We start from the raw sequence: 15920 nt of genomic DNA, 5'->3' as shown, positions 1-15920 counted from the left end.
AGCACCAGCAGAGAACAGAGAAGGGAGAAATTCATGCTGTGTGTGTGTGCATGGGTGTGAGTCTGTGCACAGGTGTGTGTGAGGGCACTTGGAGGAGAGTGGTGGGAACGGCACTGTCACCACTAAGTGATCAGCACCACTGCTTCATATCTGTGGTCTCATCCATCCCCACAACCCCCTGTGAGGTAGTGATTATTACCCCCATTTTCCAGATGAGCAAACTGAGGCTCAGAGAGGCTTTGTAATTTTCCCATATTAGTAAGTGTCAGAGCCAGGATCCAAACCAGGATTCAAAACCCCCAACCTCTCATGCATGAGAATGAAGGAAGGTGGTCACTGAGCCGGGCCCTGGAGGATGCCTAGGAGCTCCACAGGGAGCTGGGCAAGGGCAGTGTGAGGTGAAGGAAGGTGAGGAGGACACCTGGAGAGTCGTCAGACATGGCTGCCGGAGGGTGCATGGGGGAAGGGGAGGGCAGAAGAGGAAGGCTGGGAGGCAAAGTGGCTTTGAACAGATCTGAGGACCTTGAATGCCGAGGCAATATGCTTCATTCTGAGCTGAGAGGAGAGGGTGGAGGGGTGCTGATGTCCTGCGTGTGAAGGCTGTTTCTAGCCATGCTAGCCTGCACGACTGTGAATTACAAATAGGAGGAGGCTACTGCAGGCCTGTTTCCCTGGAGAGCTGTTAGGGTTGGGGGGGGGGATAAAAATAGTTGTGTGGTCAGGGGAGTGCGAGGGAGATGGTGTTAAACAGATGTCTTCATTGTATTGACATTCAGTAGAACCTGCAGCCTTAAACGTGCTTCGCGCGTGGGGGTGGGCGTGGAAGACAAGTGCTATGGGGCATTTCCCAATCTTCCTTGACCCTGGAACCCCTCGAGGTATAAATCCTGAGACTGCTGTTCCACGCCCAGACACAAGGGTGAAAGAGTATGGATTCCTTTGAGTGACACCATGCATTCATTTCTTTATTCATTCAAGATCACTAGAGACGGCCTATTCCCGTCAGGCCCAGGGTAGACATGGGGGGCTACGGTGTCAAATTAAGCCACCGCCCCTGCCCCCGGGAGCCTTCATCCACCCTGGGAGGCAGCTGAGGCCCATGTGGGCCAACACGAGGAGACGGGCCTTCTTCTGAAGGTGCCGGGTGCCTTTGAAAGGTTTTGCCCAGGAGAAGAATGTGATCAGGTTTGCCAGCTGCCTCGGGGAGCACGCCCAGGAGCCCCACTTTGGGGTGCTTCCTTGGTTCTCCCTCCCACTCGCTCTCCGGCCCGTCTCTCTGGCTCTTTCCCGGAGTGGCCTGCACAGCGGCCTCCAGCCAGGCAGGGCCTTGGGGGGCTGGGGGCCCAGAGCCTGGGTGGCCCCGCGGCCTCACAGGGAAAGGCCTGGGCCGGGGCTGACGCAGGCATTGCCTCAGCAGGTGCTGGCCCTGGCCAGGCAGCAGAACAAGCGGGTGAAGGTGGTGGGCGGTGGCCACTCACCTTCCGACATCGCCTGCACCGACGGCTTCATGATCCACATGGGCAAGATGAACCGCGTCCTCAAGGTACCAGGAGCCCTGGGCTCCCCGCCTCTGCTGGGCCCCATGCCGGGCAGCCGTGGTCTCCGTCTCAGAGTCCAGGCGGAGACTCCTTAGCCTTTTCCCTTGGGCCTTATCCCCTCCCCACCTCTGAGTCCCAAGGTGACCCCCCAATTCCTGGTCCCCAGTGATCGCCCCTCCCCGGGGTCCTGCCTGGGCTTGCTCAGGCCTCTCGTCTGGTCTATGCGCCCCCTTGTGGCCACGGAGAGGATGTCCTTCCTCCCCTCTGGCCAGAGCCTCCTCTCCACTTCTCTAGAACAAGAATGGCAAGTCAGGCCCCCAGAGGTGAACTCACAATGACAAATCCAGAAGGCTTTGCACTTAACTTGTTTTACGTATGGGGAGACTGAAGATCAGAGAGGGAGAGTGATTTGCCTAGGGTCACACAGCCGATCAGCAGCTGAGCGGGCCGCAAACTCAGGGGTCTGACATCAGCCCTGTGCTGGGATACTGTCCATGCAATTCAGCCATGAATTCAGGCCCCACCACCACCACCTCAGGTGTCTGCCTGGGAGTGAGAGTACTGGCAGGCGTGCCGCCCGTTAGGAGGGCTCCTGTTCTCACCTGACCTGACGGGGCCAGCTCCCCTGAGCTGTAATTTTTGCCAGGTACCCTCCCCTCCAGCCGTGCTAGCAGAGGTTCTGGGTTTCTCTCTACTATTTATTTCCTGATTTGCTCAGGCTGACGGTCACCACCCCGTAGAAAATGTTCCAGTCAAGACATCAGTCATGGCAGAAATTAACTCTGATCGCTAATTAGTGAGGACTGCGCTCCAGTAATTGATTTTGCCAGGCTCTGCGCTCGGGGTCAATGGAAAGTGTGTTTTGGAGTCACACAGATGGGATTCTCATCTCCGTTCCACCACCGATGTTTGTGTGACCTTGGGCAAGTGACTTCAAGTCCCTGAACTTGAGTCTCCTCGCTGTGAAATGGAGGGAGACTTCTCCTCCCCCAGCCCCCGGGGCAGCCATGGTTGGGGGCGGTGGGTCTCAGGACACAGCACAGTTCTCCCAGTCCCGCAGTGACTTGGGCAAATCCCTTCTCTTCCCTGCTTCTTATTTCTTTCCCCTGTGAAAAGAAGGGTTACGCAGAGTAGTCCCAAAGCCCCAGCACTCTAGGGCTCTGTCTGCACCCCTTTGGCTGCCTGCAGCGGGAGACACGCTTGTACTCACAGCCCTGCGGGACTGCAGGACAAGGACTGAGCGACGGCCTAGCTCATCCCAATCTCTGCTGGTCTCTTGCAGGTGGACATGGAGAAGAAGCAGGTGACCGTGGAGGCCGGCATCCTCCTGGCTGACCTGCACCCACAGCTGGACAAGCACGGCCTGGCCTTGTCCAAGTAAGAGCCACCTCCCTGATTCCCAGGTGGGCCAGTGATGGCCCCTGATCCCTGCCCTGGCCTTGGCTGGACCCTCAAGCATCTGTCAGGAGCCAGAGAGAAGCACTTCTTAGGATGCACCTGTTTCTCTGGACCCCTGTTCCTCCCCCACAGAGTACCCATCTCCCCATCCCCTGTGTTCAGGGGCTATTGTGTGAGAGTAGAAAGAAACAGGCTAGCATTTAAAAAAGTCTAGTACAGGGATGGGAAAACCATGCATTAAGCCTTTCTTAAAACTTGAAATAAAACTATATGAACCCAAACCGAAAGATATACAAAGTAAGCACTCAGAGAAGCAGAAGAGCATATGCTGATTGAGACACAGGGCTTCCTGGTTTACCTATATGTGGCTTCACTTGTTTTTCCTTCCAAACATGGTATCAGTGAATGCTCAAGTTTAATATCAGGAGGTTTCCACTGAAATAGGAAATGAATTTGGCTGAATGCAGCCAAAGGAGTGAATGTCTAACTGTGGGGCTTCAACCACTAGAAACAAGTGACAGAATTATTTTGGATATTGGGGTAGCAATCTCTTCACAGCTGGAAATTGCCACCATAGAAGCCTGTGGTTGGTCTTCAAGTGCGGGTGGTCCATTCACCTAGCTTTCTCATTGCAGGCCCTGAGGCATCACTATACTTTTTCACTCTGAAAACCATTCTGTTTCTGCCTCTCCAAGGGTCATGGCAACTCAAACATTTATGGAGTGTCTACCATGTGCAGGCTTTGTTCAGGCCCAGAAGAGGCCAGGATGAATAAAACCCAGACCCATTCACAAGGAGCTCCCTGCAAGCGGGGGAGACAAACCCACGAAGTGACAAGCGTGACACAAAGCAAGAGGCTCAATGCCAGAGAAGTGTTCAGGGCACCGTGGTGTTCTTGGGGGCCCGTGTTCAGCCTTGGCAGGCAGGGGAATGTGTGAATGGATGGGAATCAGGGCAGGCTTCCTGCAGGAGGGGCCCTTTGGTTGAGCCCTAAAGGATGACCTGATGTGAACCAGAAAAACGAGAGGAGAGAAGGGATTCAGGCAGAGAGAGCAGCGTGAGTGAAAGCCCAGGAGAGGGAAGGTGTGGGAGTGGGCAGGGGTCTGTACGCAGCTAGCGGACACATCTCCGGGACCAGCAGGAGATACGTTCTGTTAATCACAGGCTTTAGCTTCTGGGCCCTGGAGCATCTCTGTGCCCTGTTCATGATATATCTCTGTCCTCCCTGGGGACCCAGTCCTCCTCAAGTACCTGCCTGCACAGGGCTCATCTGCCTCTCAAAGGGAGTTTGGATGTCCTGTCCTGTGTATCCCAGGGGCCACCTAGGTCTGCAGCTCCAAGGATGCTGTGGGGACCTCAGGAGTGGCTGGGGGCTTGGGGGGAAGCACAGAGCTGTGTCAGGCCACATGCCGGTGGCTTGATGCCCTCTCTCATCATATCATCACCTGGGAGGAAGGCCCCATTTAAGGATGCAGAAAGCAGGGTCTTGAGGCAAAGGTGCTTCTCAAAGTCATGCAGCTGGAAAGCTCTGGAGCTTCCACTGTGTGGTGAGCCAGAGGGAGCAGGACACAGGCGCTATTCCTAAGGGGGAGGACAGCAGCTTGGTGAAGACCCCGGCTCCAGAAGCAGGCCTGGGTGCAATCCTGCTTCTACCTCGTACCAGCTGTCACTCAAGTTCCTTGACCCTTCTGGGCCTCAGAGTTCTCATCTAGAAAATGGGGCTGTGAAATAGGGGCGCTCAGAGCCCTGCGTGAGTCAAAGGTGCCCCGCATAGTAATTACTAAGTAAGTGTCGGTTCCCCCTTCATTTTCCTGGCTCTGTCTCGCTCCACAGACTCTGGAAGTGACCTTTCCCCTTGTTCTCTCCACCCCTCGGAGGACTAAAGTCTAATCCTTCCTTCCTAGTTCTTCCTCCCTGAGGGCCTCACGTTTGTCCAGCTTATTTCTTTTACTTATTTATTTTTATTGACGCATAGTTGATTTACAGTGATGTGTTAGTTTCAGGTATACAGGAAAGTGATTCAGTTTCATATATGTGTGTGCGTGTATTCTTTTTCAGATTCTTTTCCATTATAGGTTATTCCACGATATTGAATATAGTTCCCTGTGCTATACAGTAGGTCCTTGTTGGTTATCTATATTATATATAGTAGTGTGTATCTGTTAATCCCAAACTCCTAATTTATCCCTCTCTTTCCCCTTTGGTAACCGTAAGTTTGTTTTCTATGTCTGTGAGTCCACTTGTGGTCTGTAAATAAGTTCATTTGTGTTGTATTTTAGATTCCACATATAAGTGATAGCATATGGTATTAGTCTTTCTCTATCTGACTTACTTCACTTAGTATGATAATCTTGAGGTCCATCCCTGTTGCTGCAAATAGCATTATTTCATTCTTTTTTATGGCTGAGTAATATTCCATTGTATATACGTACCACATCCTTATCCATTTATCTGTCAATGGACACTTAGATCAGCTCTTTCTTTTAACGTGGTCCCAAGCCCATTTCCGTGTTGCTCGTTAGTCTCTGTGAGCTTCATGGACAAGGGTAGACTTACTGCAGGTTGGTGAACCATCCCCTCCCCTGTCATGGGCACGTGGTCGTCCTCAGTTCTTCACTATCGTTCATGACGCTGTGATGAACGTCTTCGCGCATCTGCCTGTCCACACGCTGGGGCATTCCCTGCGACAGGATTTCTGTGGTCTTCTTTTAACATTCTGGTATTTTCACAAGGGGTGATATCACCAAGTCACCCAACTAATGTGGACAAAAAGGTAAGAGTGACACAAGGGTGAGGGCAGAGGAAGGAAGAGGCTTCGGTTCCTTTCCTCCTCTTCCTGTTTCACCAGGGCCGCCCCAGGTCCCATTGCAGGAGGGTACACGGCTAGATTTTCTCATCCTTGTCAATCTGCCTCTTTGGAAGCCAGGGCCCTCCTGCCTCTGGGGCCCTGGGTCTGCGCTGAGGGCCAGGTTGGGTCCGATCCCTGCCCTGCCGGCCGGGCCCATTTCTCAAGTGTGAACCAAGGCAACTGGGCTATCGTGAAGCTGTCGTGCAGCGTGCAAGGCTCCAATCTCCTTGGCTCCCAGTGGGCCTTCTGTAAACACTGGTTCCTTTCTCCTTTCAGACGGGGCTGGGATGTCTCAGAGAAAGCTCCTGAGAAGTAAGATTTCTGAAAAACTCCTGACCCACTGTCTTTCCTGGACCCTGAGATCTGAGCACATCTTGCTAATTCCTGTCCTCAGAGCCCACGCCGGTGGAGGCGTCTTAGTCCCCTTTAGGAATCTGGTCCTCGTGCACACAGCACCCTCTTATTATTTGTTCCAGGGCCTGGATAACCAGGCTGAGGGGTGCAGGCTTCATCCTGGAGGCCCCGGGGGACCCTGGAGGTTTCTGAGCAGGGGGTGACATGGTCTCCTTCTCCTGCATCCTCCTACCATCCTGGGATGGCTGTGTGTGCAGTTCTGACATGGGGACTCTACAGGCCTCAATAGGCTGGGTCTGGAGAAGTCTTAGTAGGAGCGTTTGGCCTGTGGTTGGTGGAGAAGATATTGCTGGCAGATGGAGGTCGGAGGAAAGGGATGTTCTAGGCTGCAGAAAGCCCAAGGCAGGCAGGCAGGCCTCCCCTCAGAGCTGAGCCGTATCCCCACTAGCTCATCTGACGGGCCACGCGGCTCACAGACAAGGGCTGGCTTGAGTCAGATGATCTAAGATGTGGTAAGTTGGGGACGAGATTCCCAGGCAGGAGATGAATCAACTATTCTGCTCTGAGGGGCCTCACACCGAAACCCTAGGGGGCATTGCCACAGGAAGCCTAACTGGTCCCTTTGTCCCTCCCCCTCCCTCCAGCCTGGGAGCCGTGTCAGACGTGACTGCAGCTGGCGTCATCGGTTCCGGAACACACAACACGGGGATCAAGCACGGCATCCTGGCCACCCAGGTGAGTCTATCTGCGTCGCCACTGACTGCCAGGGAGAGGGGAGGTTGGGACGGAGCCCCTTTCACCCTTTGCACCGTGGCTGCTGGACAAGCAGGTACTCCAGGGCAGTGTCGGCACAGCTCCACGAGGGCCTCAAACCCACCCGGTCTCACCTCTGACGGAGACTCGGCAAGGGTCCTTCAGAAACATCGTCTCCCCTAACCCTCATCCGTTCCCAGCAGACATAAGTGACGAAGGCGCCCTCGTGCATGTTGACGCAGCCCTGCCTCTCAGGAGCCTCCTGGCCACCCTGGGGAAAAGGGCAAGCAGAGCAAAGGGTTCCATCCCCATTGAAAGGTCTTAGGCAGGAGCCAGGCAAAGCGAGGGGACTTTCCAGATTAGCAAGTCGGGGAGGAGCCAGGAAGGAGCCCAGCACAGGCAGGCCTGGGATCCACACCTGACCTTCACCAAAAAGCATTTCTTAAACTTCACGAGAGCCCAGTTTGGGGCACAAGTTTGGGGCTCACACCTGCGCCCCAGACCTAAGCCTGATGTGTGCTGTGTGCGGCATGTAGGCAGATTTTTAACTCCTCTGGACATTCCTGTTTTCAGCTGTCACCTGGGGAGAATACTCCTCAACCCAGGGAGGGTGTTCAATGAGACAGCATGTGTCAATGCCAGGGGGCTGGATGACAGTTCACGACGCCTGTGTCAGGAGCCACCCCTTTGGGGGGCAAACTCCTTTAACTTTCAGTTTTAGGAGGAGCTTCTAACAGGCCAGGCTATGGGTCCGTGAAGCAGGCTGCTGGGGGGTACCCGTGGAGGCTGGCCGCTCACCCTCGGGGGAGAGAGAGAGACCCTCATGCTAGCCGTAACTCACCGCGTGCCTCCCTGCCGAAGTCCACCTACACTCTGGGCCATGTGGCCTCTGGCCATCGGAACATCACTGCTAAGTGCTGGGGTTTGGCTTTTGCCTCTCAGCTCTTTGACTACTGTCTGTGTGACCAGGGAGGGGACAGGTCTCTTCCCCTCTGGCTGCCTCAGTTTGCTCCCCTGGAGAATGGGGATGATCGCAACAGCAGTGCGTGCAGGTGCTTAGCTGAGTGTACACAGTTAGTGCTCAATACATGTTTGTGATGGGTTTGTATGTAGGACAAGGCCCTTTCCAGAGCCCACACTACGCTGTCAAAGAAATTTCAGCATTGTGGCGGCACTGACCGCACTGATGGCTCACGTGTTCCCCAGTCAACCAGCCAGGAGCACGGCTCCTCTGTTCTAAGGAAGACGGACACCCCGGCAGGTGCTGTCTGACTGTGGCTTCTGGGAGCTGGTCCCACGTGCTCCAGTCCAGAGCTGCATGGGGTGGAAAGAAAATGGCCAACAGCACTTTCCAAGGATTCACTTTGTTTTCTCACACACCACGAGGGGGAGCCACTTCAGAGTTACTGTTCCTTAAATCCGCACTTTGCTTTCTCATCAACCTTATGCACTCACACTGGTGGCCCTTGTCCTTTTCCTCCCCCCTCTTTCAAGCACAAAAGCCTCAGAAAATCACCAGGCAAGGGAGAGGCATCCTGAGGGGATGCCATGAGCCAGGGAAGGGGAAAGGCCCAGGGCATTCGACCACGAAGCAAAGCAAGGTAGGTTTTGTGGCACCTGATTCCCAGGCACTCAGAGCCCTCCGTAGACTTGTCGTTACCCCCTCAGAGCGGGGTTCACCGTCCAGGAGAGCCCAGTGGTAACTGGGGCTGAAGGATAATAAACCACCCCTCCCAAGATTTGGCCACAGTCCTAGTCTGCTCTCCAGGGCTGAGGTCAAGCTGGTTGCCTCAGTTTCTACAAAATGATCAGCAGAGTATGGAAAAGAATTCTGAGTGGCCAGAAATCAAAATGCACATGAGATTTACTGGCCACTTCCCTGAGGAGGCTCAGCTGAGCAGCATGGGCCCCTGCACGCAGGAGACGGGAGGGGACTGGTGTATTTAATATCCACTGTATCCCAGGCAGTTAGCTGGGTGCGTCACATACTGTCTCTGAGTTGGTTATTCTCCTCATTTCACAGATGAGGGAACAGAGAGGTTAAGTCACATGCCCAAGGTCACACAGCTGGTGAACCACTGTCCACCTTTATTGTCACTGGACCCTGCTGCAGTGTTTCACTGGCAGCTCTCATGCTCTGCCCTGGATCTCAGACAAAGTCTGATTTTTTTTTTTTTTTTTTGTGGTACGCGGGCCTCTCACTGCTGTGGCCTCTCCCATTGCGGAGCACAGGCTCCGGACGCGCAGGCTCAGTGGCCATGGCTCACGGACCCTGCCGCTCTGCGGCATGCGGGATCCTCCCGGACCTGGGCACGAGCCCGCGTCCCCTGCATCGGCAGGCAGACTCCCAACCACTGCGCCACCAGGGAAGCCCCAAAGTCTGATTTTTATAAAAATCATTCTGACGCCCTCACTCCCACAGAGGGCCACCGTGCCCCATTTCTGCCAATGTCTCCTCTTTCGTTAATTAGAATTAGTTCAGCTGTATCTGTTCTCTCACCCTGAGCACCCAGCCACCAACTGCACACGTCAAAAGCAATTTGCATCCAAATGAGCAGGTAGCAGAGTGTGGAAAAGCACTTCCACAGGCAATGCAAGAGGATTCCTCTGGAAATGGGGGCCAAGGGCAAGGATACGATAACCGCCTGTCTTCAACTGCGCAGCCCACTCTGCAGAGACCAGAGGTTTCCAGTTGTGTGGGGCCAAGTAGGGGAATCTAGTTCCTGAGGCAAGTGAGAGGTCCCCGAAAGAGAAGATGGACTCGAGTCGGTGCCCAGGGGGGCAGCAGAGCCTGCAGGGGACCCTGGTCCCCGGGCTGCGTGTTGGGACAGCAGGGCCGGCTCTCCCCCGGATGCACACACATCCTCCCTTTGCCTTCACAAGCCCCCTGTACCCAGGGCCTCAGGGCTCTTTGGAGCCTGTGTCATCTTAGACTTCTTCCGGGCAGAGGACAAGCCTGCTGCATCCCGAGTGTGAAGTCCACGGAATGACCAAGGCAGTGGTGGGAGGACAAGCCACTGGGGTCCCGCGGAACCACATCGGCTGAGGGCCGATGCCACCCGGACACAGCCTCCTTCTCCCCTTTTCCCCTTCCTCCCTCCCCCAAGACTGAGGCTCCCTCAGGCTGTGACTGGAGACCCAGCTGGGAAAGTTCCCTGTGACCAGATGACGGTGGGCTTCTGGGACTAGGAGACACCTGGCCTCACGTCCAAGGACAAACGGAGAAGTGAGGGCATCACGCAAAGTCTAGGGGTTCTGAAATGTGGCTCTTCTCCCACTGCCAGGTGGTGGCGCTGACCCTCCTGACGGCCGACGGGACCATTCTCTTGTGCTCTGAGTCCAGCAACGCAGAGGTGTTCCAGGCGGCACGGGTGCACCTGGGCAGCCTTGGAGTCGTCCTCACCATCACCCTGCAGTGCGTGCCCCAGTTCTACTTGCAGGAGACTTCCTTTCCCTCAACCTTGACAGAGGTACTGTCTCTCCTTCATCACCGCTCAGCCTCAGAAAATAAATGGAGGGCATTAGTAAGTTATGTGCCACTGAGAGCCCCCGCGGCTCTGTAGGCCCCCTGCATGGGGCAGTGGGCTGACCTCACCAGACCTTCGTTGGCCCTAGGTTACTGTAGCAGTATCCTTTTGTGAGCAGGTCAGGGGAGCTCAGAGGAACTGGATGATGGGGGGCAGAAAGGATAGCTTCTGTTTGATAGCAGTGTTTTTTTGAATGAATGAAAACCCATGTTGGTTAGCTGGCTGGCTGGCTGGATGGATAAATGGATACATGGATGGATGATGGATGGATGGATGCGTGAATGAATGGATGGATGAATGGATACACGGATGGATGATGGATGGATGGATGCATGAATGAATGGATGGATGAATGGATACACGGATGGATGATGGATGGATGGATGCATGAATGAATGGATGGATGAATGGATACATGGATGGATGATGGATGGATGGATGCATGAATGAATGGATGGATGAATGGATACATGGATGGATGATGGATGGATGGATGCATGAATGAATGGATGGGTGAATGGATTATGGATGGATGGATGGATGATGGATGGATGGATGAATGAGATGAATGACTGGATGGATGGATGGGTAGCATGGAGTAGGCCTGAAATGCCTGGCAAGCATGGACCTATCCCTGGTGATCACTAAGCTATAGGACTCAAATCTATGGTTCCAAGTTCCTTGGCATTTGAGTTCCTCCATAATCACCTCACCATTCAATACAGGTAGACCCTCTGTGCAGATGGAGTCGGCAGTGATGCAAGCACTACTGGCCCCACATGGTTATGGTGGGATTGGGGACCACATTGGCCTGGCCTTGAATGCTGGCAGTACCACTTCCAAGCTGTGACCCTGAGCCAGCCACTGAACCTTGCTGAGCCTCAGTTTCCTCATCTAAAAGCACAGTAAATCATGTCTGCCTTAAAGTATTGAATCTGTGGATTAAATCAGATAACACCTGCAAAGTGTCTAGTTCAGTATTAAAACATGTTCCCCACGGTACCTAGTCAGTGACAAATGGAAAATATTGTTACCTAGAATCTGGTCTAAAAATCCTTACCATTGGAATTTCTAATGCATTAAACCTCAAGGCAAAGGATTTAGATCCACAAGGCCCTTTACTCAGAGGCATGGTGTTTGGTGAAACTTTAAGCCCAGAAACTTTAATCCCAGTTGGTGGCTGAGAAAGTGATTCTGGGGATGCCTGTAGGGGACGCAGCATTGATCCCTAGAATATCAATGCTGAGCCTGCGTGGACCAGTATTGGCAAATGAGCTGCCTGATGCTTTGGCCCCAGAAGGAATTGCTTGGCAGTGACGAAGCATGGCTAAGCCAGGGAGCCCCATGTGGGTGGGGCTGGTCCATGGGACTGCCTGGAACCACCCCGGGCTCTGAGCTCTTGGGGGCCACCTCCAGTCTGCCTCCCCAGACCAGCGTTAAGGGGCAGATCTAGGCCTCTTTTTCACTCCAAGCAGGCCCTAGCTTCAAATATAGTCCCATTCTGAGGATGAGGGCTTCAATATATGAATTTGGGGTGGATGCGTTTCAGCCCAAAGCAGAGATCAACAGCCCCCTGGCCGGTTGACCATGGCAGTGGATGCGATCACCCACGGAGAGAGGGTCTGGGGGAGGAGAGGAGGGAGCCTTAGTACTTAGTGTCCAGGACAGAGCAGCCAGGAGTCCAACGCTGTGGGGAATCAGGGATCAACACGAGGGTCTGGTCATCAGGAGGCGTTGCTGACCTTGGTGAGAATGGTCTCAGTGGAGCAGTGGACAGGTTAAAGCGTGGGTGGGCATCTCAGGCAAAGAAGGGAGCTGGGCAGAGACCCCCTTCAACCAGAAAGGGGCTCTAACGTGCTTAGTTGTTGAATCTATTCTCCTGCCTCTCACTTAGGTCAGAACTTGTTCATTTCGAAGCTGAATACTTTGACCCAGAGATAAAGAGATTGCTTCTTTTTTGCAAGTAGGACTGGCCCCCAGGCGCGCGTGCGCGCACGCGCACACACACACACACACACACACACACACACACACAGTTACACAACAATAACACTCAACGAGTATATTGTAAGGGCTCTGGGGAAGCAGGCAGGGCCCCAAGCCTGACTGTGCAGCTCACTCTGTGTGACCTTGACCAAGTCCTTCAAACTTCTGGAGCCCCGGTTTCTTTGTCTTTTAAAAGTGGGGTCAGATTAGGTGAACCCCGAGGTCCTTTTCAGTGCGGACGTTCTGTAAACAGTGCGACACTTCGATAGAAAACTGTGCCCGCACCTCGTCACCCAGCCCTGGAGACAGAGGGTCCTCTCTTACGTTATTCTTTCTTTCCCCTGGGGCATCTGGTGATGTTCTCGGCCCTTATCCCCAAGGAGGGGCGTGAACCCTGGTGGGAAGGCCCCGTCCTTCCCCTGGGACCCCAGCCCATCCTGCAAGTCCTCCAGGGGCTAGACCCTGCTCTTCCCCTTCTTCCACGAGTCAGCAGATCCCCCGTGGATTCTCTCCCTACCCACTAGCGGCTCCTGCTGCTATGCCGCCCCGCGCCCTACACCCAGCTTAGGTCTCTGTCGGGCCCGGCATCAGCATATGCAGGACGCCCACGGACAGCCTTCCCTGCCCCCAGTCACCGGCCACAGATAAGGACTGCACAGAGGGTGGGTGGCATTTACAGCCCTGGCATTTACTGCTGGCAGTATGTACAGTCAATCGGCCCACATTCAGTTCACTTTTGCCCTCTCTCCACTCAGAGCAGCCTTTAAGGGGCCCCTTCAAGGGGCTGGGAATGCTTGGGAAGAAGTGTAAGATGGAGGTGGGATCCAAGACCCAGGCTGCTTCCCTATAGGAGGAAACAGCCCATAGAGGAAGGAAGGAGGACCGATCGCAGAACCGGCACTAGACCAGTTGTTCCTCACTCTTGAGTTGCATGGAGGTTTTCCTTCTAATCCAAAAGGAAAAATAATGGGGCCTCACTTCCAGGAGCACTCAGGTTCCTGAGAACCGATAGGAAGACAGTAAACCTTCCTGGGTTCATACGTTGACATCGGCTCCCAGTTTCTTGCCATTCAGGAAGCTGTCCCACCTCCCCTGGGGCTGCAGACCATGCTGCCCTGAGCGTTTGCCTCTAAGTAGCAGCTGCTCCGAGATGCACACAGCCCCCCAGCCTCATGTCCCCTCTAGACGAGGATGGGCTCCCTGATGGCCAAGCACTCCAGGTGGGCTGGCCGTGAGCCACAGGAGGGCATTGGAGGAGAGGACCGGAAGCCAGGACAAAGGACTGTGACGATGGCTTCCTGCATGTAAAGGCGGGTTTGAAGATTCAGCTTCTCGGCCACTTTTCCTTCCCTTGTGTGTCTTTCCTTTCCTATTTCCTTCCTCCCATCCCGCACGTGTATCTATCCTGCGGCTTCCAGCCTGAGCTCTGGAAGAGTCCCAGGAAAGCCACCACGAGGGTGCAGTGTAGAGCCTGTGACACCTCTCTGAGTCAGACCGCCCTCTCCACTGACCCGCCGTGACTTTGCACAGTTCCTCCCTCCCCCAGCCCCAGCTTGGATTCCTCACCGATACAGTAGGGATAGGAGCACCACTGTCCCCACGGGGTTGCTGTCAGGACTCAAGGACACACAGCACTTGAGTCCACTGCCCTTTATAGCCTCCGAGAGAGGGACCCTCAGTCCGTCCTCTCTCTGGCTTTATTCGAAGAGAATACTACCTACTGATCCCTGCTCTGTGGGTAGATTCTAGACTCTGAACCTAACACTGCACTTTCCAGGCCACACATGCTGGTTACCCTGATTTGCTCAGGAGCCTGTTAACATTTGTTTTCCCTCCTCCTTCCTGCTTGGTGGTCAGTTTCTGGAGAGCAGGGATGTTATCTGAGGTCTTTTTACCTCCCCAGGGTCCACAAAATACAGACCTCAATACCAGGTAACTCAAGGTCAGTGGGTCAAGAATTTATTGAAAATCCATCCCTTTCTGGGATTTTCCGCATCTCCTCCCACCCATGCTGTGTGTGGTCCATCTCAGGTGCAATTCCGTGCTTCCTGTGACTGATGTTCGTAACTACATCCCAACACGGTTTCTGAAGTTTGCTCAAAGCCATATGAGGGGAAGGGGGAGTTCGGAATCAGTGCTTCTTGGCAGTGAGGCCAAGAAGAGGGCAGCCTTCATGGCTTTTTATGACAGTCTCAGCATTTCTGACTCTTTGCAGTCTGATTGGTATGAAATCACAGCCCGTGGGAAGACATGAGGATTTTGGAAATAGCTGTCAGCCTTTTGCCCTTTATGCCATGCAAACCATAATGAGATGTGAGGGGTACTGCTGGCTGCCTGCATCACCCGCTCCCGCTACGCTCTGGGAAGCAGGTTTGGTCCCAGGGACACACCAGCCTTGTCAGCAGCATCCCAATGCCTGCCACTGATGACTGGGTAACCCCCAGCCATGGGACATGGAGCTCTCAGCTTCTGCTCTTGAGCCTGGTAACCAGGTCCCAAGAACCAACTCAGTAGTGGCACTAATTTGGGGGGAATGAATCCTCTAGAGCCCTTCATGCCAATAACATGCCAAGGAAGACTTCTCTGGGGCCCAAACCCCTTTGGTGGTGCTCCCAGGAACCACAGGTCAGACCGAGGAAATCCATGACCCTAGGGACCCTCCTCCTCCAGATAGGATTGTTTGTAGGCCCTGAAGGGAGAGAGTTAAGCTCACAATGGGATGGGCCTTGGATGGGCTCCAGCCTTCAGCCACCACTCCATGCTAAGTTAGGGAGCACAGAGGGTACAGAGCTGGAGCGTGCGTGGTGCATGCCTCCAGGAACTGAGAGTTTAGTGTCAGGGAAAAAGATATGCCTTGTCCCTCTAATTCAGGGAGGAAAAGAAATGACAGAGGTCAGGAGAGAGGCACAAAATGTGACGTGAGAGTGGCTCTCATCACTCCATTCGGGGTGGAAATCTGGGCACGCATCTCTCAGTCACCAGAGCTGAGAAAGGGGCACCATTACATTTACTGCTAAGATTCTGGGCAATATAGGGTGGCCTTGGATGCTGGTACACGAGGAAATGGGGGATTTTCTGCTCTCTCGTGTCCTAGCCCCATCCTCCATCCAAGCCCCAGACTGTGTTCCCTGCTCTCCCAGGAGAAAATCAGCTCTGCCCAGAGGTGATGGGTCAGGGGTCCACCACCCAGTCAGGAGGGAAGTGATAGTAACAGGGTTCTGGAGTTTCTTCCTGAACTTTCCCCAGGTCTATAGCCCAGCAGAAAAGGCCCTCCTCTTCAAATAAGGAATCATAGGGCCCTCCCGCATTTATTGTGTCCAAGGAGCTAAGCTAGCAGCTCTAGGGCAAGGGGTTGGGAAACTGCGGCCCGCAGAGAAGAGCTGGCTTACTGCCTGCTTTTGTAAATAAAGTTTTATTGGCACACGGCCACGCTCCTTGTTAATGTATCCTCTGTGGCTGCTTTCACGCTACCATGGTAGAGTTGTGTAGCTGGAACAGAGACGATAAAGCCTAAAA

The 15920-nt window shown here is 54.0% G+C and overlaps 1 protein-coding gene across 2 annotated transcripts in view; it reads left to right on the top strand.

Annotated features, from left to right (window-relative positions):
• Positions 1-15920, top strand: part of LOC101282721 (L-gulonolactone oxidase) — a 28967-nt gene that overhangs the window by 2226 nt on the left and 10821 nt on the right. The window contains exons 3-6 of one of the 2 annotated variants that reach the window (XM_004270696.3): positions 1418-1543; positions 2821-2915; positions 6783-6873; positions 10176-10361. In XM_004270696.3, the coding sequence (XP_004270744.1) occupies positions 1418-1543; positions 2821-2915; positions 6783-6873; positions 10176-10361 (498 nt within the window). Of the gene's footprint in view, positions 1-1414; positions 1544-2820; positions 2916-6782; positions 6874-10175; positions 10362-15920 lie in introns of both variants that reach the window. The other variant, XM_033429811.2, reaches the window with a different exon arrangement.

Source organism: Orcinus orca, chromosome 6 (assembly GCF_937001465.1).
Source record: "Orcinus orca chromosome 6, mOrcOrc1.1, whole genome shotgun sequence".
In the NCBI taxonomy this organism is placed as follows: Eukaryota; Metazoa; Chordata; class Mammalia; order Artiodactyla; family Delphinidae; genus Orcinus; species Orcinus orca.
Note: the sequence above shows the minus strand (reverse complement) of the source record. Positions and strands in the feature narration are given on the sequence as shown.